Below are 23,908 nucleotides of genomic sequence, written 5' to 3'. Positions count from 1 at the left end.
AATACCTTTATTTCCATAGGTGTTTTCGTCTGGATAATTCATGCTTCATTATTGTGCCACTATTCTCTGTCTTGGGTTCTCCCTTGGCTCCTGTGACAAACATGGGGTTCAGATCCAGACTCCAAGAGGTTGTGATGCTTCAACTTTTGGTAATATACAGGTGCATTTACACACTCCCACATACCCCCTACCATCTCTTTGGGGGAGTTTGCTCCTGGCCCGTCAAAGTCCAGGCTAACAAGGTAGCACAATGAACACTGTAAAAGCTCCTTGGCCTCAGCTCCCTCGACCTCAAGTGGACTGCTTCTCACTTGAGAATACAGACATAGAACCTCGAGTCTCTAAGTGTTGCTTCTGATCAGGAGCAGCAGCAGGATTACCTGAGAAACTGAAAAAAAGTCACTCTCAGGCCCTATCACAGGTCTCTAGATCTGTTCTAAGCTCAAAGAGGTGGAGCCTAGAAGGTTGTATTTAACAAACACGTCAGGTGATTCTAATGCTCATTAAAGTTTGAAAACAGCTGCTGTGTGGCGTCTAGGGAGTTTTGAAGAGGCTGTAGTGAGGGCTGGCTTGATATAGTCAAAGTGGGGTACTGTGGATGGGATACTCAGCATTTGGCTTAAGGTTTTATGGTGCAGGGCTAGGAGCAGTGGGGAAAGAGAATGCTCTGGTGAACAACAACTTTTATACAATAGGAACTATTCAGAAGCATGAGCAAGTCACCTCACTGGTTAGAAATAGGCCTCTTTCTCTGCAAGTGTTCAAAGGTATAAGGTTATACACTATGAGAAGCTCTGAATAAAGTAATAAAAGAAATAGTCAAAATAAATACGTAAGATTAGCAAAAAACAAATTAGGCCTTAGTGGGAACTTTCAACATACCACTAATATAGAACAAAAAGTTCATAATTAATTCATTATTTTTTTAGTATCTTAAAGTTACTATCTTTAAAAACTAGCCAACTGATGGTGCATAGAGAATGAATTTTAGTTTCCTCAATGCTTCATTTCATATTCAGAAAAAGGTAGCAGATTGTTTAGATTGACACAAGAATCCATCCCAAGAGATTATGTTTGTTATTTAAAAGAGAGCAAATCACCACCAGCCAGTACTGATACTAGATCAAAGATTAAGGTTGTGTTAACTTATTTGTCCTCTGTTTTGTAACCAAAAAAACTATCTTGCAACAATAATATCTTAAGACATATACATAACTCTACTAATATTAATGAAAATACAGCCCAACCTTATTTAGCAATTACTACCTACTGTGTTCCTGGGGCTGTCCTGAACACATTACAGGCACTGTCATTTTTAATACTTACAATAACCTTATGAGATTAAACATTGCTGTCTTCATTTTACAGATGAGGCATCTGGGTTCAGAGAAGTTAAATAACTTGTCCAAGGACTAGCAAGTGATGGGGCCAGGATACAAACCCAGTCATGTCTAGAGTCTGTTTTCTTGACTACTTTTTTCATATAATTCTAAACCCTATGGTTGGGAGGGTAGAAAGTATATGTGGTCCAGTGGAAATAATGCTTATGACGACTTAAGTCTTCTAAAAATACTAAAAACAACCAATGACTCATTGAATGTTTAATCTGGGTCAGGGACTGAACTAGCCATGTACAGGTATTATCTCACTTAATCCTCACTACAGCCATGGAAAGTAGTTACTATTATTGGTTTTTTTTTTTTTTTTTTTTTTTTTTTTTTTTTTTGAGACGGAGTTTCGCTCTTGTTACCCAGGCTGGAGTGCAATGGCGTGATCTCGGCTCACCGGCAACCTCCGCCTCCTGGGTTCAGGCAATTCTCCTGCCTCAGTCTCCTGAGTAGCTGGGGTTACAGGCATGCGCCACCACGCCCAGCTAATTTTTTGTATTTTTAGTAGAGACGAGGTTTCACCATGTTGACCAGGATGGTCTCGATCTCTTGACCTCGTGATCCACCCACTTCGGCCTCCCAAAGTGCTGGGATTACAGGCTTGAGCCACCACGCCCGGCACTACTATTGTCTTAACTTTACATAGGGTCAACTGCAGTTAGAGGATGTAAGTAATGAGCCCATCTTCTTTTTTTTTGTTTTTTTTTTTGTTTGTTTGTTTGATTTTTGAGACAGTGTTTCACTTTGTCGCCAGGCTGGAGTGCAGTGGTGTGATCTTGGCTCACCGCAACCTCTGCCTCTCGGGTTCAAGCCATTCTCCTGCCTCAGCCTCCCGAGTAGCTGGGACTACAGGCATGTGCCACATGCCCAGCTAATCTTTGTATTTTTAGTAGAGGCAGGGTTTCACCATGTTGGCCAGAATGGTTTCAATCTCTTGACCCGGTGATCCACCCGCCTTGGTCTCCCAAAGTGCTGGGATTACAGGCATGAGCCACCGCGCCCAGCCCCATATTCTTACCAAAGATTTCACTGCTTACATAATAAAATGGAAATGAGGCAAAAACCACACGTAGTATTCAGTAAATGTTGCTTTCCTGTCCTTACGTTAGTTTCTGGGGATCAGAATGGTGGTGTTGATGATTGATCTGTTGTTTTTCTTACCTATTTTCTTGCTTGTTCCAAATGGCAGATATCTGTGAATTAGATATTTGGGTGCAATATACAGCCATGAAATATAACTAAACCCACTGGCTTCTCTGCATCTTTAGTATCACCAAACCCTAGCACTTTAAGGCTTGCACCTTAAATGTGATTCCAGGAATGTGGTTCCAGAAACTCTTCCACTTGGCAAGAGTAATAATGAGTGACTTTAGGAATGAGACACAACCCATGCCCAAGCCCCAAAATCAAAGGTGGAAGGCACGCCATGTTGTTCCACCCAAAGAACCTTGTGCTAAAAATGTTGGTGGTCAATGCCTTACAGAAAGAGTCAGCAAGCAGATGCACTTTTTTCCCAAGACTGTAAGATTTCATCTAGTTGGGAGTTTAGTGATTTATCTGGTATCACAGAAAGAGCTCTTTTCTGTGCATCAGAGTCTCTAAGCCTCAGTCTTTTCTCCACCATAAACTAGGTATGTGATCATAGGCAAGTTAATTAACTCCACTGGGTCTCAGTTTTCTCACTGAAAAAATGAGAATAAGGGAAATTTACTCTTTATGTTTGTTGTGCAGGTTAGATAAGACCTGTGAAAATGCTTTGCAGAAATACAAATCCCCTCTGCAAATGTAAGATGACATTACTATTTTATGAAACTTCTTCCTTGTCTAATATTTAGTTGCTAATGTATCAACCTGTTTAGCAAAGTTGGTTTACTGATGAACTAATTTAAAAGCAAGAGGAAGGGGGAATTCTTTAGAATCGAAAACTGTCAGTAGTACCAAGGACAAGTGAACTATTTGATCAGTTGTTTTGATGGTTAAGAGGGAGTAGGATGTTTATTACTTGGGTAACCAAATAATCTGCATGTGGCAAATCCCTGTGACATGCAGCTTACCTATCATGCACATGTGCTTCTAAACCTAAAATCAACGTTTTTTAAAAAGAGGGAGTCAAGAGCCAGTAAGCTTGGCAAATCTCCCAGATCAGTTCACATTGGTATGAAATAGCCTGAGAAAACTTTCTGTGAAAGCAACAAGGAATATCATAAAACTACCATGTAAACGTATGGGACATCAATAGCTGCTCAACTTGGGCTCAATCAATGTATTTTACCAAAGATACCTTTGGGTTTCTTTTTAAATTTCAAGGTGCCAAGTCTCTTGCTTGTCTACGTTAGAGAGTAGAACGTGGCCTGCCTGTAGATTAGAATGGCACAGAAAGGAGGTAGTATGAAGGACAGTTTTACGTAGGGAGAAAAAGGAAATCCCACATGAAGTTTACCTTGGAAAGATGAAGAAAATATGGTATTTAGCACTATTGTCTTTACATCTTATTGAAGGGATTCCACCAAAAGATATAAGAGCAAAGACACAAAAATCAGGAAAACAATTTGTCTAGTGATTTTACATTTATCATAGACAATGGTTTCCTCTCAAGGTACCTAGCAGATTAAAATTACTTTGCGATGTGACGCTACCACCCTGCTTTTCCTTTTATAGCTCTCATCTTAAAATGTTTTATAGGTCAACACAAACAGGTAAAACAAAAGCAATCATGCTATTTTAAATATACATTTTTCTTGGGCCTATTAAATTTAGAAAAGCGTATTTACTCTTTCAAGTAGCTAGTTGTGGCTTGAACTGATGGCTTGATCAATCACTCAAACTCTGGCTCCAGACCATCTTATGCAGGTTCTCTTTTCAGTATACCAAAAATAGAGGCAGAGGTTGCTTAGATCATGAAACTAAGGAAGGAGACCAAGCCTTTGACACAGAAAACAAGCCATACTTTCTAAAGCCAAGATCATCTCATGAGAGGATGGTAGTATTCTCCTATGTTTCTCTGACAAAATGTACCCATACTCTGTCACTAACAGCCTCATTGCAATACACTACACTTGACCAACTGCCCCATGTGCAGACCTCTCCAGTAGGTCCGATAGTCACTGATCCACTGATCAAACATTTTAAGACTGGCTTTGGCAAAACATGCCAGAAATTCCTTCAGGGTAATTAAAACCACCCTCTGTGTCAATAAACACAGACCGTGAAATCTTTCACGTGCAGAGGGGCTGGCTCTGACCCACTGGCTCCAGGACATTTTTTTCTTAGATGGGTTTTCCATCATTGCAATTGATTTTCACTGACTCATCCAGACCATCGCTCAGCCCCCTTATACAAAGATTGGCTGAGGTCAGAGATATCATCTTACCTTTCTTGTTTTGGTCAAGACATAAGAACCAAAGGGGCTATACACCTAAGGGCCAGGCTGATTGCCGAAGCCCTTTCACTTAGATCTTCAGGTGAGGGATCTGAAAAAGGATTCTTGCTATAGAATAAGTATGACAGTCACAGTATTCACTGACCGCTGCTGTTCCAACATTCAAACTGATTTTCTTTTGAAGAATTTTTAATGTGTCTTCAAAGTAAAAGGAAGAACTCAGGTGGATATTTACTACATTGATTCCCAGAGACTGGTCACACAGTAGACACTCCATGAATTGTTTCTCACCACAATGATAGCTTTGTTGTTTTTATTATATAAACAATGTATCTATTTGTTTAAACTGTCATACATTACAGAAATTATAAAAATAGAAGTTACTTAAAATTTCATCAGCCGGAGCTATCAATATATTTTGGTAGCCAACTTTTCCATAGAATTCTTTATGTACACAAACAAAATTTTATATAAGAGAAACCATACTATACATGCCCTTTGTATCATGGATGAAGCTAACTTTGACTTTCTTTAAAATATAGAATTTTTTATTTGTTTGTTTGTTTGTTTTTTGAGGTGGAGTTTTGCTCTGTCACCCAGGCTGGAGTGCAGAGGTGTGATCTCAGCTTGCTGCAGCCTCCACTTCACTGGTTCATGTGATTCTTGTGTCTCAGCCTCTGAAGTAGCTGGGACTACAGGCATGTTCCACCACACCTGGCTAATTTTTGTATTTTTAGTAGAGACGGGGTTTCACCATGTTGGCCAGACTGGTCTTTAACTCCTGACCTCAAGTGATCTGCCCACCTTGACCTCCCAAAGTGCTGGGATTACAGGTGTGAGCCACTGTGCCCAGCAGTGGTTTATTTTTTTCTGACTTCCTTCTTCCCCCTCATAGCCGATATTAATAAACTTTCACATACTTTTTCTTAATGATATTATCATGTAGTAACTCATATAACATGAATGACGTTTCACTTAATAAATACCTGCTGAATGGTTAAAAAAATGAAAGAACACACACACATAAACACATGAATGAATGAAAGAATAAATAATCAATTATGATCTTAATTAGCCAACAGTTTCCAAGTGATTGAAGAAATCCCAGAGTACATCTTTTGACATCTCCCCTGCATCTTTAAACCTTAGATGGGGTAGGAGAACCTGGCTTTACCTGTTCAGAGGGACTTGCAAGTCTAAATGCCCAAGAAAAGAATATGTAACTGGCTGCTGTCCTAACTACAGAAATGCTATTAATCCACTCTCAAATTGAAATCAAATTTAAAAGCCATTTACTAAGCAACTGTGTGCCAGGAACCAAACTGTCCTTTGTACGATAAACTAGAGGCAAAGATGTGGTGACTGCCTTCCCAGAGTGTCTGTCTTGTTGGGGAGACGATGTGCAGGATCTATCTCTTTAGGGCTAGCTGTCTGAAGGTGGACCTCAGTTGCCACATTCATTAAATGGGGAAAATGCCTATAAGCTCATAGGATTGCTGTGGTGATCAAAGAACTTCAGGAATTCAGGAAAAACTTCACAGAAAAATGTGGACTGGAGGCAGGCCTTTTAGGTACCAGGGAAGAAAAAACAGCACACATAGAGGCAGGGAAGCAGGAAAGGCCTGGAGTAGTGAGGACCCAGCACAAGCTAACCTCAATGCTTTGAAGATCACTTGGGAGGAACTTAGAAGATGACAGGACAGGCAGGAAACACAAAGATTTATAAGCACAGGAGAAAACTGTGAACAGACTAATCTTCTTAAAGGGTCAAAGAAAAGTAAGATTTTTTTTTCTGCCTTTTCAGCATGTGCCAATGTCTAGATCAAGGCCATTCATATGAGTGACTCAAAGGCAACCTGCTTGTCCAGTAATTGTGGGGGAAAAAAAACCCTGGCTTGCATAATGGGCTCAAAGCCAAGTTTCTCAGACTTATAGGAAAAATTCTGATCGGAAAATTCCCATCTCAAATTGTGCTGTGGAAGCTTAAGGACTGAGTAAGCATGTTGGCAGCTGAAGTACAATACGGTAATCAGACTGCTTTTGCTTTTCTTTTTCTTCCACAGTGCACACAGATTTTCAGGTCTTGGTGGGTCCTTAGCAAGTTTTTGATCTCCGACCCACAAGGGGTCAGAGAACCTATTGAAAAATACATCTTGTTCACAAATGGAACTGCACCCAAAACTTTCCCTCTATATCCTATTAGGTGACCAGAGGGTCCTGACTTCTAAAGCATAGTATGTCAGTTTCACCCAGGCTAATCCTACAGAATGGGAAAAGGGATTAGAAATTAGTCATTGCAGGAGATGTCAGTTGGAAGCACTAAACTGTCCTAATCTCTTCTGATAGTTCAAGGTTCTAGAGAAGCTTTTCTCTGCCTTTCATATCATCTCCTTTTAAACTAGCACCATTGAGAAATTCCAAGAAGCATGTCCCTACAGATCTGTGCTACTCTAATTAATCCCACCTACCCTTGGCTCCAAGACAGAAGAGAAAGAGAATGAAAAGTAATTTTAATATTGTACCCCCAAATCTCCAGTGAAACCTGGAGTTTCTAGAAGATGCTTTAACCTTTTCAGTCCTCTGAAGGCAACTGGGTCACCTACTGACAACCACAAATATTTATCCATTCAATTGCCCACCTATCCATCCATCCATCCATTCATCCCTTAAATTTTATGTGCTTACTCTGTGTACAACATTTAAAATATTTTATAAAATGTTTTAAATTAAAAATGCTTCAAAGAGCTTAATATTTTTATTTCAATACCCCAAGACACTTCAGAGAGGAACAATGTCCTAAATAAATACTCAAGCCAAATGAATTGGGATCTCAAACTGACTCCCAACTGTAATTCCCAAAGACTGCCGAAATGCAGACAGCCAATATACTTTGAAAATGGACTAAAAATCACTCACTGAAAATATGGATAGAACACAAGTGGAAAAGGCCTTAACAATTACAAAGGTACTCCTTGGGACAGCGATTTTAGAAGGCAATTTATTCCTATTGTCTAGAAACATAATTGTTCATACTATTTGACCCAGTAATCCTGCCTTTAGAAACTTGTTCTAAAAAATAACTGAAGAGATGATTTAGAGTCATGCCATTGTTTATCTATCTCACAATTATTACAGCAAATATTGGAAACAATCTAAACTTCCATCATTAGGTGGCTGGTAAAATTATGGTTCAACTATAGAATGTTAACCATAGTGGTAATTTATAAGATTTGTACTTTCATTTAGATTAAGCAATAGTGCCAGTTTTGGGAGAAGACTAGAGATGTCTGGAAGTCTCAAGTCAATGATAGTTATAGTCTAATTTTTTCAGATTTGCCTGGGTTGAAATTGCATTCAACCACACATAGTATTAACCAAAAAAAAAAAAAAAAAAGTTAGCACAGCTTTCAGAAATGTCAAATTTGTACCCCATGAGAGGCTAGCTCATTAAACAACCACACTGGTTGTCATACTGGGTCAATCATTCTTTGAAGTTACCTACTCACCAGTTTGAAGAAAATTAACATTTCTGGGTCACCAGGTTCCATATACTCATCTACAAATGATGCCCTGGAACCATGAAAGTAATTTTATTTAACATAGGTGGGCAACTGAATCCCAGGGAACAAACTACTCACCCATGTGCTTAATGGCAGAGGCTAAGAATTGAGCCTGCCTCTCCTCTCAGAAATGGTCCAAGTACCTGGAGCTTTGGGAGGTAGAAGGGCAATGGGATCAAATTAAAATTCAATGGCTATATCTTTATGAAATTTCTTCTGACTTTCACCCCATATAAGTTCCCTAGGATAAACTTAAGCACCTTGAAAATCTGTGACAACGTGAGATGGAAGCAAAATATGCATAGAACAAAAATGGAAAAGGGACACAGTAATTACAAAGCGATTCCTTGGGACAGCCATTTTAGAAGGTCATTTATTCCTATCATCTAGGAACATAATTGTTCTTACCATTTAACTCAGTAATCCTGCCTTTAGAAACGTGTTCTAAAACATAACCAAATACATGATTTAGAGTCTAAAACATAACCAAAGATATTACTTATCTATTTCAGAATTATTAAATATTGGAAATAATCTAAACTTTCATTATTAGGTGACTGGCAAAAGTGTGGTTCAACTACAGAATATTATAGAAAAATGCTAACAGTTTGTATTTAGGGCAAAAGCAAACAAACCCTATATACAATGCTGTTTTGCATATAATTCTAGCGTTCTCCATTCACCTCTCTCTGTCTCTGACACACACACACACACACAGACACACACAGTCTGGAAGGAAATACAGTACCTTAAAAATGTTTATAATGACTGTCTCTGGCATAGCTAGAAGTAAATTTGACTTTCTCTTTAGAATTTTCTGTACAGTCCAAATTTTCATCAGTGAACATGTACTTTGTTCTCATAGAGGATTTTTCTTTTTCTTTAACAGGTTTCATATTCACAGTCACATGTGTTTTTAATGTATATATTCCTAATAGCATGCAAGCTCTGTGAGAACAGGGTCTTGATTTTTAAAAATTTTATACCTAGGTTTTTTAGCACAGTACCTCATATATGAAAAATGTTTTAAAAATGACTACTGAGTCAACTATTGGACAGACACTGATTAGAAGGGATATGGTTATGTGTGGGAACTGTAATGAACTGTCAAATACTCTGTTACATCTCTAACATCCAGCTCACATGTTAAAACATGCCACCTTCCTTGCATACTTTTGCCTCCTAACATCACACAAGACTCTGCCTCCAATAAGGAAAGCCATGGCCACACCTCTCTACCTGCCAGCATCCCACCAAGGCCCCACTTCTGCACTTCACCATTTCTGGTGAGGTGAGCTTCCCTCTAGCACTTACTGAAGCCACTCACTTGGAAGATTAACGTTGTTTGAACCAGTACTGTGTTCCCAGTGCTTTTCTAGAATGGGGGTCATCAAATGATGGTCTACAGGCTACTCCTTGATTTTGTAAATAGAGTTTCACTAGAATACAACCATGCCTACATACTATAATGGAAGAATTGAGTAGTTGGGACAAAAACTACTCGAGCCTATGATCAACGAAGCCTAAAATATTTATTAAATGGCCCTTTGCAGGAAAAGTTTACTGACTGTTATTCCAGAACATCGACATACTTTTACATGATGAAGTTAATACCAAAGTTTCATCCTATTAGGATATTCTTAGGCAATATGAGCTCCAAAGTATATTTCTAAGAACTTTGTACAGAAAAATTATTGTATCGTACCTCAATTTGCTTTTAAGAACATGTATTTTTATGTCAGACATACCTGCATTCAAGTCCTAGGTTTGCCAATTGATACTAAGAAAAATGATACAAATTCTCTAAGCCTCAGTTTTACCATCAGTAAAGTAGAAATCTGTTTTCTCTTTCACTCCATAAGTGTGTAATGAGTGCTTTTTCCACAAATGCTATACTAGGAGGTGAATAAACAATGGTGAAAAAGATCTGAAGTCTCACCTAATTCCACTCTAATTGTACAGACTTTTGAGGGTTGTTGTGAAGCTTAAATTACATATATCCACACATAGATACATACATGCATAAACACACGTATATATGCACACACAGGCATCTATATCATATATACATCATATATAGTGTACCGTGGATACATGATACATAGTATATCACAGAGTACCTGCAGAATCCTTAACCCGATTCCTGCTACATTGCAGGCACTCAGTATACAGTGGCTCTTCCTCTTCATTATCATTACAGCAGAAGTCCTTTTAACAGACCTCCAAGGAGCTGACTCTCCAAAATGAAAAAAAGCCTTCCATTCCCTCCGTAAAACCGGCCTACAACATGCTTTATAAATACTCACAGTTAATTGAGTAGGCTAATCTCCGGTACATAGGCACACTTCTGCTTTTTCAGGTTGAGCTGCATGTTTACTGAGAGTCATTTGTGTTTGTTTCCAAATCTCCTGATGCCAGTTATACTTGTTATTTAATTAAATAGTATGGAAGGTGATGAGAATAGTGTGAAAAGAAAGGATGATTGTTTTATATGAAAAGTAAGCTGAAGAATTTCAAAAGACTTGACAAAGCATTGTCAAATTAAAAGTAGGAGATATAAAAATTTGGGAATAATTATAAGAATCTAGGAGAATTCTGTAGTAAGATTGCTTCTGTGATATTTATGGTCTTATTTAACCTCACGGAAATCAAAATTGGGCATGATGTTTGTCATTTGGGGTATGGTTCGTGCAAGAAAAATGTTACCACCCTCAATCAGCAGATCCATACTCAAAGGTGAGGTCTTGATTCTTCATCAGGCCTTTCTTTGAAATTAGTAAATTTGGTATATTATTTTTTATGACTCCTTCCCCTAACTTTTGAAGTTCACTGTCAACTTGGTTTCAGATGCATGGAGTAGAAGCATTCTTTTGTATTTGTTTATTTCTCACATATAAACAATAACACGTTGCCTAGTCCCCTGCCATATTTTTGTAGGCAAGAAAACACTCAGCAAGATGAAATGACCTGCCCAAGGCCACAGAACTAGCACAGCCAGCGGTGGGTTTAGAGCCAGGTGGGCTCTGATTCTACCACCTCAGCCACTTCATGATATTAGAGAGATAAACAGGACACAGTCTCACGCACCCTGGCTTCTGTGGTTAATTACATTTTGAGAAGGACTGAGTGACACTTGCCCAAATAGATGGAAAGATGTTTGAGAACAAGACTATATTCTTATACTTCACCATATGACCCAGCACATCCTACATAGCACTTGGCAATAAGTAATTTTTGTTTGAATTGGTAAATTTTTTTTCCTATTTTGTAATAATGGAAGAAATTGGAGCCTTTCTGGTTTCTGCAAGAACTACGTTCCCTTGGAGTTTATAATCCCCTCCATGGAGTATAGAATAGCAGGAGAGAAATGCTACTGTGCCTGTCAGATCATGTCATTGAGAGCTTAACCTCATTGACTGGCACTTGCTCTTCCCCGTCAGTGTGGCAAGATGAGCAGTGCTCTGCTCACCAGATGGTTATTTGTTCCACCAGCCACCTTTGCTGCATCCCTGATTCACTCCAGCCCAGGACTGTCTCCAGCATTCATGCTGCAAGGCAGCTCCTGCCAACAACTTTGCCAAATGGCTCCTCTCAAAGTCATGGCTGCCCAGACAGACTGGCTCCTCCATCTGCAGCAGCTTTTGGCAAAGAGAAGTTTCCCTGTCTGGCTCCACCTCTTGGCTGCACCAGAGCCTTCTTGCCAGAAGGATGCTCGGACCCATCAGGAAGTACAGCCAGACCTGGAAGTTCTGGAGTCATTAAAGCCTATTCCTGTGTTTTCCCTGTCTCACCCCTGAGCAGAACATCAGAACATGCCAAAGAGATCTAGATGATCACAAATACAGAAATAATGCCTCATAGAAACTAAGAGTCAGAAAAGTCTGTAGAGAGCATGTCTTCCCTCCCCCATCTTCAACCTTATTATAGTTGATTAGGAAACTGAAGCCCAGAGAGTAAAAGTGACTAATTATGGTGGCAGGACTGGAATCCTACCCAGGTCTTGCGATGTGCATTCCATATTAGTGTTTACAATACTGCATTGCCTTCCCATTTTCCCTCAGTTCATTTTCAAATCCTTGGTAGAAATCGGACCCTTGTATTGATTTATTCAGAAGAATATTTTTTTAGAAAAATGAATCATCTTTTCAACATCATAACTCTGCTTTTAAATAGGGTGTTCACATACTCTATTGTGAAGAATTTTTGCCAAGTTTAAGAATACGTGATTTGGAATCAGACAAACCTGGATGTGACTTCTGTTTTACTCACTGTTGTGCAACAATGGACTAGTAATCATATCATTCTGCTTTAACTTTTCATTTAAAGGAGGATAAGAACAGTATCAGCCTATACAATTAAATTGGATTACATGAGCAAAATACTTTAAAGCTCAAAGCCTGTACCTGGCACACAGAAAGCCCTCCGTAACTACCAGCGATCATTATTATTTATTAACACTCAAATCCACAATGGTTTTGGAAGACACAGTACTGGGCACATATAAATAGATATGCCAGGTATCCTCATTCTCTACATTAGGAAATTCAGGTTCTTGAGTTTAAATGGCTGATCCAAGATTACACAGAAAACAAACAGAAGACAAGAGATTTCTGATTTTTTTCTTGCCATTTTGCTAAGAAATGGGAATGGTCATCTCAACTTTAAGGGTAATAAAATCAGGAAGGGGAACATTTAAACAAAAACACATATACACACATAATCACTGCAGCATTTTATGTAACATAAAAGCTGGAAACAATTTTCTTTCCACAGAGAACTACTAAATAAACTTTGGTACAGTCATACTGTGGAGCACTGTGCAGCCATTAAAAGGCACAAGACAGATGTTGATGTTCTGATATGAAAAGCTCTTGAAGGAATATTACTAAGTAGGAGAACAAAGTGCAAATAAAACAGGCAGTGTGTATTCATTCATGCAAACATCCTCCCCAAAGATATACCTGTACACATATATTTAAATGTATGAATAGAAAGACGGCTCTGAGGAAATCTACCAACTACTGATAATTGTAACCTTTGGGTAGGAGACTAGGATGGGCATGGGATGGAGGTGAGTCATGCTTTATCTACTTATCATGCTTGAATCCTTTTAAGTAAGAAAGAATGTAGTACTATTCTACTTAAAAACATAAAGGCAGAGGGAAATGTGAATGGCAATAGTGCGGTTGGCATGAACCAACAGACCTCCCAACTTGAGTGTCTCTAGCCCTAACCTGACTTCTACAAAGCTACATGAGCAATGTCAGTCTCACTGAGTTTCCTGTGCAGCTCTCCCTGCTGGTAAAGCCCTTCCTGGTGGCATTTTGTATTTAGGCACCCAAGTTCTGTCTCTTAGACTACTGGGAACTCCCAGCAGCATCTTGGTGCAATATTCCCCAGTAGAGACATTTACAGCTTTGCTACCCTCTATATCCTTGTGTGTCTGTAGAGGGACACAAAGCTGATCCCTTTACATTAAGTGGAGGAGGTGGCCTGCCATTCTGTGACCACTTAAGGTTCATTACTTAACAAGGATTCATAGCAGTGTGATAAGCAATGCCTGATGGAGAAGGTTTTCAGTTCCCCAGCGTTATGGACCAAATTGTACCCTCGTCCACCCCAATCTATATGTTGAAGCCCTAACTCAGGCGTCCCCAAGCTTTTTACACAGGGGGCCAGTTCACTGCCCCTCAGACCATTGGAGGGCCGCCACATACTGTGCTCCTCTCACTGACCACCAATGAAAGAGGTGCCCCTTCCTGAAGGGCAGCAGGGGGCTGGATAAATGGCCTCAGGGGCCGAGAGCCATAGTTTGGGGACACCTGCCCTAACTCAGAGTGTGACTGTATTTGGAGATAGGTCCTTTAAGGAGATAGTTAAGATTAATGAGGCCATAAGGATAAGGTCTTATAAGGCTGGTGCCCTTACAAGAAGAGAAAAAAGTGGCAGAGATTTCTCTCTTTTCACACTTGCATATAGGAGAAAGGCCACATGAGGACCCAGCAAGAAAATGGTTATACATGGAGAGACTCTACCAGAAACAACCAACCCTGCTGGCACCTTGATCTTGGACTTTCCGATTCCAGAACTGTGAGAAAACAAAATTTCTATAGTTTAAGAAACCTGGTATGTGGCTTTTTTTTTTTTAAATGCAGTCTGAGCTGACTAACACACCAAGCGCAAAAGCCAGTACAACTGAAACACATCCTCCCACAGGTAACACACTCCATCCAACAGATACCATCCTTCTCATGTTAAAACCTGTTCATAGGGGCCCCTCTAGATTCCTAAACTCCATACATCATTTTTCCCCTTACCCAAAGACCCCCCTTCATTTAACATTTGTTGTAAGCAATCAAATCTTTTACTTCTAAAGCACAGAAGTGAAAGTCTGACTTCCTCTGTATATGCACACTCCCCTTCACAATACCCAGGATGACCCTTCCTCCAAAGAAAGCTATGAACATTGACTATTAAGATTTCCCACTATTAACTCTTTCCACAGTGAACTTGGAGCAGAAGAACTCAAGTGTTCCTGGGTTATTTCTGACAAAGTTCCTAGTGGACTTATAAAAATAATCTGTGCTTTCTGTGAGATAGTTTTATTGGGGCTGACTTTCATCCTGATTCTAGAGTTTTACTGGAGAGGCAAAAGAAGGAAATTTGGTGGTAAGATGACAAGTTGGGTGAAAGAAAACTCATCTTCTTATTAATGGAAGATGAGGGGAACCAGCTGGAGATCCACTCTGGCCAAATATCTTCATATTTACGTGCAAAAGGACATCTGCCATCCCACAGCTGCCTCTGTCATATTCCTCTTGCTGTGGCCCAGGCAACTATATGAGTTGTCATGAGCTGGAGAGAGTGGGTGCCTAGATGGCCCATCTCAGCTCAGCCCAGGAGCTGCATGGTTACTGTCCTACATGGGGGATGAGTGAGATGGAGAAAGCTATTAAAAAAAAAAAAAAACAACTCTAGCTAGTTCTCACATCTTGATTGCTCAATTCCATAACATTTTTTTTCTTTTCTTATTACAGAACAGAAGAAATCTACAGGAGCAAGTCAGCTAAGGATTCTGTTACTGGGTCGGATAATTCAGCTCCCTCCCTGTGGGATAATGGAAAAGGCCCAGAGATGTGCACTGCTGTGCTAGGAGAAGATGGGTCAAGTGAATCCAGCAGCACCAAGTAGGCACCAAGGGGATATACGTGGAGAGTGGAACACAACTTGCATGTTCCCAAAAGATCTTGAGAAGCATGGATGGGCAAAGAGCATGTGCCTAGAACCACACAGTCATGGGCTCTAATCTGGTTATGCCACTTACAAGTGAGTATGTTTGTAATACACATGTGTTTGTTACACAAGTTCTTTGGTTCTCTGTACCTTGAAATGTCTTATTTTAAAAATGGGGTTAATGCAACCATTCTTTCTGGGTTGTTGAAGGTGATTAAATGAGTAAACATAAGAAATACCTAGGAAAATGCCCAGAATAGACAGTACTCATAATACCTTAGTTCCTTTCCCTCAGCTAAGTGTCTAAATTGGACCCTTATTTCTTCTTGCATGCAAACACCAAAGTCTTGGAATGTCAGTCTACAGCTGTGCTCTTTTCATTTGGCATTACCAATATTTTGACAGGACTGGCCTAATATTATTCATCCCAGGTTTACTGGTACATTTCTGACTAACACTCATAAAGGGCTTGGGATTGCCCCTGGGGACCTGGATGCTAATAATAAATACTTGCTAGTGATTTTCAATGCATTCTGGTTATTATATTTAGTAGCAGAACATTTCCCCATCCCCAGAAAGGTCATTTATAAAAGTGTAAGGCAGCTCTTCTCACCTCCCATTTCAGGTTTCTCTGAGAACAGTGGAGAGTTCAAACGTTCATCCATATGCATTGGAAATAGCATTCTGATATGGCATTTGCATACAAATACCAAAGCAACTTAAGGAACTATGAAGCAGCTCTCTATCATATGACACTACCTCCTTTTATTTTTTCAATGCCTTCCCAGCATCTTCATATCAAAAGCCATTTTCATGTACCTTTCCAGCCTTATTCAGCACAACTTCCTTCTTTCTGGAGCATATATGGAATGGTGGATGAAGGAGGAAGCTTTACTTTCTCACTTTTATTCTCTGTGGCCCTAAAAGGCTAATGCATTTCACTAATCACTCAGTTCTGAAGTTTGGAGATCCTCTAAACTCAACTCATCCAAGACTGGACTCTTCTTATTCTACCACATTGCTGAGAAATGGTCATATGTCATAGTATTACTTGAATAATGTTAGTGTGTGGTTAGTTATGCTCACTAAGGCCCTGTTCTATTGTGAGGTACTTTTTTGTTATGATGTCTTCATACCAAGCCAAGATGTACTTCCTTGTAATTTCTCACTCATTGTTTCAAATTTTGCCCTGAAATGCTCTTATCTGAGGTATCTCATCTATCCATACAGTTTTAAGTACCTTTCATATGCTGGTGATGTTTAATCTCAAATTTATTATCTATTCCAGGTCTTTTCTCTTGAGCTTCAGACCCAGAAATCCAATTGTCTACTTGTGAAGTTTCACTGTGAAACTAGATGTCTCACAGGCTTCTCAAACTAATCAGTTTTCAAAGTCTGTTTGCCCTTTCAGTGACAAGCCCCATTATGCATCCATTTTCATGACAAAATTCTGGGAGTCATCCTTGATATCACCTTCTCCATCTGCACCCAATCATATCAACTAAGTCCTATGCATTCTTTCTCTATTACGTATCTCAAATCCATCTAATTCTCTTCATCTCTACTGCTGCCACCATCCTGGAGCACACCATGACCTCCTAATTATCTCTCAATTTTCATTACATGCCTGGATCTCTAACCCCATCCTACACAGTAGCCAGACTAAGCTTATAAAAAAAACAAATCTGATCATATTTCCATCTCCTCCATAGAAATCTCTTAATGGCTTTCCATTCATCTCTGGAGAGAGTCCAAACTCCTTGTGGTCTACAAGGCTTGATGTGATCTGGTCCTGAATAGTTCTCCAGTCTTTTTTACCCCAACATTTTATTATGAAAATCCAACAGACTGCAAATTGGAAAAAAAAAAATACAGTAATTATCCATAGACTCACTACCTTGATTTAGTCCTAAGCATTTATACTTGCTTTATCATATGTCTATTCATTTATCCATTCCTCTATCCTAGCATTAATCTTTCTTGCTTTTGGTACATTCTAAAATGAACTGCAGACTCCAGTCCCATATTTGTCACTCTTCTCCCTGCTCCCAGCCATAGTCATCTTTCCATTCCTTGAATCAGGCTATTTGATCTCTCTGAACATTTGTACCTATTGTCCCTTCTACCTAAAATGCTTTCAGCTCTTGTTAATTGCAGATTCATCCTTTAGTTCTCAGCTTCAGCTGTCTCTAAGAGGCTGTCCTTGAACGCCTAATCTAAATTAGATCCACCTTTCTACCTTATGACCCCAAGGCACCTTGTGCCTTTCCTAAGTATCACTTACCACAATTGGTAACTATATATTTATTTGCAAAATTATTTGTCTAATACTATCTCCTCTGCTAGGTTGAAAGATCTGTGAGGACAGAGACCATGTCTGTACTGGAACATCCTGTATCCCTTCTGCAAAACCTCACTGTTTGTTGAAGGAATAAAAGGCCGAATGAATCAATAATTGAAAGGAGCTACTCAAAAAAGTAAACTGATTCTTCCTTTAATATGTATAAACAAGATAGTTTTTAAAAAAGGCTTCTGAGGGAAGATGGAACCCACTTATTGCCAGAATATAACCAACAAGTACATTAAGTAATAATAACAGCTACAGTGAATTAACGCTGGGCTTTGTATTAGTCATGTCCCAAGTGCTTGAGTACTTTCTCTGTATCAAATAATTTTTCTTTGGCATGGGGTCTATTGTTAGTCCTATTTTCCAGCTAAGGAAACTGAGAACAGAGCAGTTATTTTAAAACACCCCATCTATGTAGAATATTCAGTCTGTGGCCCCATTTGAAAGTAGGAAGATTAATCTAGAAAACTCACAGACTGCTGTAATGGAGATAGGGTTTTACTTGGCTCTAACAGAAGCCTAAAAATACAGCAGGAAACCCACAAATAGATTTAAGAGACGAATCCTTGGTTAGAAAACCTGGAGTTTCGTATCAAAAAAAGAAGAAAGAAACCAATCAAACCGTTGTGTTGACTTTATTTTTGTGGGAAATTTCAACCCACCCAAGTCCCTTCCTCATATATAACCCCATACACACACTTCAAATTATCCCTGCAAAGGATTTTATGCCAGATGGAAACATGGCTTACACACCAAGATAAAACCATTGCAATCTTTCCCATAGTAAGAGCTGATAGTTAAAGGAAAATGAAGCAGTGCAGAATTTCCTAGTGGGAGAACCTGGCCTTCAGACACTGGCTTGAGTTGGCAAGGTTTTCCACTGACTGTGTGACTTTTGGCAAATTGGTAACATCTCCAGTCCTCGGTTGCATCAGTTTCCTTATTTGAAAATGGAAATAACAACATCCATTTAACAGGGTTTAGATATACTGAAATGCTATACATAAAGAGCTCAGCACTTTATGTATTTGGAACATAGAAGATGCTCAAAGATGTTAACTTTAAAAGAGGAGGAAGGATAGGGAAAGGTAGGGGAGAGCAGTAATTTTCATGCTCAGAATTAAAAAAAAAAAGAGTCCTAGGAAATTTATTTAATAAATGCTGCCATCATGCATTATTTTGAGAGAGAGAGAGAGAGAGAGAGAGAGAGGAGACTGAGAGAGGGGAGCTTGGGTGAAAGTGTCCTTTAGCATTTGCATTGCTCTTAGCTGGATGAACTTGCCTGCAGCCACCACTTACAATGCAAATTGAGTTTAGAGTCCTTCACACTAACTACACAGCAAAAATCTTTCAGCTTTAAATAGAACACTGCAATGTGGAATGATCTGAGCAAATGGAAGAAAAATTCAGAAATACATGTAAGGAGATATTTTGGAGGGGAAAAAAAAAGAACAATCTGACATAACCGAGCAGGTAGGAGGAAACTGTAGAAATATTAAAAGAAACAGAAAAGCAAGATCTATAGAAGGACCTAGAAGCTAATTTCCCACCCAGTAAGTGGATATAAGTTCATAAAGGGGAAGAAAACTTTTGGGGCAAGTTCCCAGGGAGGAGAATTTTAACAAAGATTCTTTTGATCTGGTGCTCTTTCAAGGTATGCTAACACGTCTTAAGGTATTGGAGGACTCTTCCCCCTCTGGCAGCAAAATTGCATGAATCTTCCCTGAAACAAATAGGTCAAAACCATAGAGAACTTCTTGCTCTATCCAACTTCTGGTATTTACATCATTTAAGCTATATTTTTCTTTTATTTCCATACCTTCTCTAAGATCAGATTTTAAAACCTGGAAGCTACTGTGAAATAAAGGTTTGCTAGTTTTGAGTGCATTTAGTATGTGTGTGTGTGTGTTTGAGAAACAGAAAGAAATCTGAGAGGTTGATTCTTACATGTCAGAAAGCTCATTGCTATAAACTCATATCTTAATTTTTGACTATATGAACCTAGTTATTCTATCCAGAGTCAGATTTTTCAAAAATGCAATAAAACTAAGAACAAAGGTAATATCCAGGGCCCTGAAAGCAATAATGTCATTTTTAACTGATTTCTTCACGATTGACACTCCTATACACATAGCTCCACTTCGGGCATTTTCTCAGCTTGCTAAGTTTCACTTGCCTGCATAATGTAATATACAGGAAAACACAAGGCGGCTCTCTTTGTAGTTACAAACAGAAAGAAATATTCCCCCATAAGCCAACAGACTCAAGGCAACTTCTCTCTTGGATGACATGCTTAGATACAGAGTCAGTCATATGTTATCAGGTCACTGAGTCAGTGACAAAGCACTAAGACTGAGGGAGAACATCTTACAATCAGGTTGCCATCACGTGCAGAAAAAGAATTGGTAAGTATGGTGCTCTGTTTAGTGGAGGGATGGTCTGCACATCTTGAAAGCCATCTCTAAGCTCCTAGAGGCCAGAGCTTACAACCCTGCTTTATCTGTCTAGCACTATGGGCTTATTAGGCTTGATGCTCTCCAAAAATGATGACAAATGGAGAATATACTTTCAATAGCACTAGGCATTCCTTCTAGCTAGAACTTCCAGAGATGTTTATAGAAGATGCCACCTTTGCCCCCAGATGTGTGTGTATCTTTTTATGTCTTTCAGAGCTTGAACCCTTTTACTCCCCCCCATCACATTTCTCTAGGCATCTTTTGATTTAAATATTAACTCAATTAAACATTACAGAAATTTTAGCATCTAAGAATAATAATTTTAAATTAACACTCCTTGCAACATTGTCCGAAAGCACTTCCACATACGTCTTCTCGCGTGGATATTACAATGTGGTAATGTAACACTTAATATGACTGGCTAAGGATAAAGGCCGACAGGTAGAAAATGAAAGCAAAAATGCAAAAGTTTTGGCTTGGCGGTGGGGGCGGGGGGGATGCCTCTACTCTCTATTCACACACAAAAGGCAGAATGAGATTCCACCTGCTGACTTTCCCTCCCTGCCCGCAGATCACTAGGGCTAAATGTCAGAGCAAGCTGGGAGAGAGGGAGAGAAGACAATTTCACCTCTTGGCAAAGCTCAGCCTGCTGAACCCTCTTGCTTTCTGCTGGCTGTTGATTCAGCAGAAACTACTGCTGCAGAATTCATAATGGTGATTTTTAAAGGCCCCACCGACCGCGTTGCTCGCCCCACGTGTCAGCCTCATTCGCTGGCCGCCAGAGCACGATTTCTCCAGCCACCTTTTTATTTTTGCTAATACACTTCCAAAAGGAAAGAGGTTCTCCCGTTTGCAAAGGGCCTTTTGGGATTTTGATTGTCTGAGCAGGTAACCTGGCCGACCGGGGAGATGAATGGGCAGGAAATGAAACCATGCCCTCCCTGTAGCCACTGTGAGACACAACATCGTTTCGCTCAGGGAGGGGGGACCAAGGTCCTACTGGGCCCCTCCTTTTTTATCTCCCCCCAAGACCCCTGCAAATATCTTGGGGGAGGGGTCATCTGCCTTCCTGGGGTCATCTTTCCGGGCGAGAGCCCCACCCTGAAAAGCCTAATCCCTGAGGGCCATTTTAACTCCTGTGGGCGCCGGGTCCACCTGCTGCTGAACGCCGGGCTCGCCTCACGGAGCCCGGATGGATGCGGGGCGCACAGGCGGCTGCCGGGGCCAGCCGAGCCCCCGCCCCAGCCCCGGGGCCCGGAGGAGTCTCCGCCACTACGCGCCGGGCTGCCCGCGAAGCACAGTGATCCGCAACTTGCGCCCGGCCCCAGCGGCGGAATGCGGCGGGGCTGGCGTTACCTTCGGTCGCATAGCTGTGGTCGCGCAGGAAACTGTTGTTGATTTTGCGGGTATCAATGTCCTCCTCCATTGACAGCAGGCTTACTTGCGTGGGAACCAGAAGCCGGCAGACAAGTATCCATGATCCCTCCCCGCAGCCAGTCTCACAGGAGAGGGGGGCAGGGGAGCCAGTGGGACTGCACCATGGTCCGAGCCTGAGGAGGAGACGGGGAGGCGGAGAGAAAAAAAATAAAAACCCGGCAATGGAGCTGTCACCTCCTCCACTCGGGTTCTGCGAGGCTGCGGCGGCTCCTCCCGCGCGGTGCGCTCACTCCAGCTCCAATTCCCAGCGAGGATGCTGCGCTTGCCTCCGCTGCCTCCGGGTGCCAAGATGCGCCGTGCCCCGAGGGGTCTGGTCCCGCCCGCCGGCCCGGGAGGCGCTCACAAGCGGGGCTGGGGAGATGCCCAACAGGTTCCCCTCGTTGGCAGCCGCTTCAAAATGCAAAAAAGATCCCTCCTCCCCCTGGGAGAATGGGCAGCCGCGACAAAATGGTGCCTTTCTGGACCGGAGCTGCAGTGGCGAGATGGCAGGGGCAGGATTCAGGCTTGCCTGGCCGGGATGAGGGTGCTGGTCCCACGGGAGGGCGGCTCCGGCAGGCGGGGTAGGGAAGCTGGCGGGAGCTGGGCAGGGCGCTGCGGCCGGCGCCAGCGCACTCACCCTCACACCCACACGAGCGCACTCGCAGCTGCTGCTGCTGCTGCTGCTGCTGCTGCTGCAGGAGGCTGGAGGCGGCTGGTGCATTAAAGGCGAGGCTCCTCCCAACCGCGTCAGCAGCCCCAGGACTCTTTCCCAGCAGCGGTGGTGGCCGAGGCAGAGGCTGCGGCTGCTCTTTGCTGCAGTGGGGCGCATGCAGCCGCGAACCGGCACCTGGGCAGCAAGCAGCTAGCTTGCAGGTTCATGTGGAACGCATAGACGTGCTCTCCCAACCTCCTCCCCTCTCGGGCCACTCAGCTAAGGGCCGTGTCTACGCTGGCACCTTAGAGCCCCTAGCTCACTGCCTTTCTCCGGACACCTGCACTTGAGGACAGCAAAGAGAAGTAGGTTCCTTTGGATAGTCAGGAAGTCTACATCCAGGACCCTTTTGCTCACCCTTATATGATGCATGTGGTCCCTTGGTGAAGTTAAAGGATAAGGTTTGGGGCTCCAAGCTTCAGAAAAAGAGGAGTGAGTGGAAACCGCTGCTCAGTGCCTATCTTAAGCCTTCTGTACTAGCAATAGAAGGGAGAGCAGGGGCCGGAACTTTGTTAACTGACTCCTCCATTCCTAAGAGTTAAATATCTTCTAACTGTAGGAGGCTGGTATTCAATAAAGCATTTGTGTCTGCACAGGTGGAGGAGAGCACATGACTGAGTTATGAATGCAGTCAACAGGGTCAGTCTGAAAAAGTCCACTCTCCCTTGCCCTTTGCACTTCGTTTTGGACAAATTACTGCAGCCCCTCTGTTAGTTTTTACTCATGCAGGAACACCTTCCATTTGCTCTCAGCATGGAAGATACATTGAAGCACAGCAACATAAGCGTAAGAGCCCTGTGCCCAGGGAGCCACTGCTACCCGGGGGGGATTTTCAGGTAACCAGTTAATAAGGAAAAAAGACCTGTCTTCCCACTTCAATTAGGAAAAAAATGGAGAATTCCACCCCCACCCATGTTTTCCCAAATTTCAAACTCAACTTATGAAAGAAAATAAAATCATCATTATTATGAAACAACCAAAAACATTTAATGAAGTAACCCAAATCGTTAGATAACCAATTTGGAAAAGAAATCAACCCCGATCACTAGAAAGCCAATTTGGAAAAGACATTTCCTAGGTTTCATCTTGCAGAGGGTATTCATTTCAATGGGTATCACTGCAGAGAGAAACATCAGCAAATGTCTTGCTCAGTTAAGCTCTACAAGTTTAGCTTAGATGAGCCCAGAGGGACCTATGAGTTAATTATATACACACAATGCTTCAACTAACACAATTTAGAAAGTATTTGAAGTTCAAAAAAATGGAAAAACAAGTCCTTTACTGATGTTGGGAATTGTTATTAGATTTCCATGCAGTATGGAGACTTCTGGTACATGGAAAATGGCATCATCCCCATCTTCAGAAAGTGACTGCGTATCTCTGGGAGAAAAAGAGTAGAAATGTTCCTTGACATAGT

General features: G+C 41.2%; 1 protein-coding gene across 12 annotated transcripts in view; it reads right to left on the bottom strand.

The window, feature by feature from the left end:
• Window positions 1-23,908, bottom strand: part of PPP2R2B (protein phosphatase 2 regulatory subunit Bbeta) — a 520,898-nt gene that overhangs the window by 290,678 nt on the left and 206,312 nt on the right. For 3 of the 12 annotated variants that reach the window (XM_074379708.1, XM_074379710.1, XM_074379703.1), the window contains one exon: window positions 21,720-21,913. The exons of 4 other annotated variants lie outside the window; for them this stretch is intronic. In XM_074379708.1, coding sequence (XP_074235809.1) covers window positions 21,720-21,913 — 194 coding nt within the window. Of the gene's footprint in view, window positions 1-5; window positions 21,577-21,719; window positions 21,914-23,908 lie in introns of those variants that run through there. 5 more of the 12 variants (XM_074379744.1, XM_074379749.1, XM_074379740.1 and 2 more) reach the window with 3 other exon arrangements.

The sequence above is a fragment of the Saimiri boliviensis genome, chromosome 1, assembly GCF_048565385.1.
Source record: "Saimiri boliviensis isolate mSaiBol1 chromosome 1, mSaiBol1.pri, whole genome shotgun sequence".
NCBI classification, from domain to species: Eukaryota; Metazoa; Chordata; class Mammalia; order Primates; family Cebidae; genus Saimiri; species Saimiri boliviensis.
Note: the sequence above shows the minus strand (reverse complement) of the source record. Positions and strands in the feature narration are given on the sequence as shown.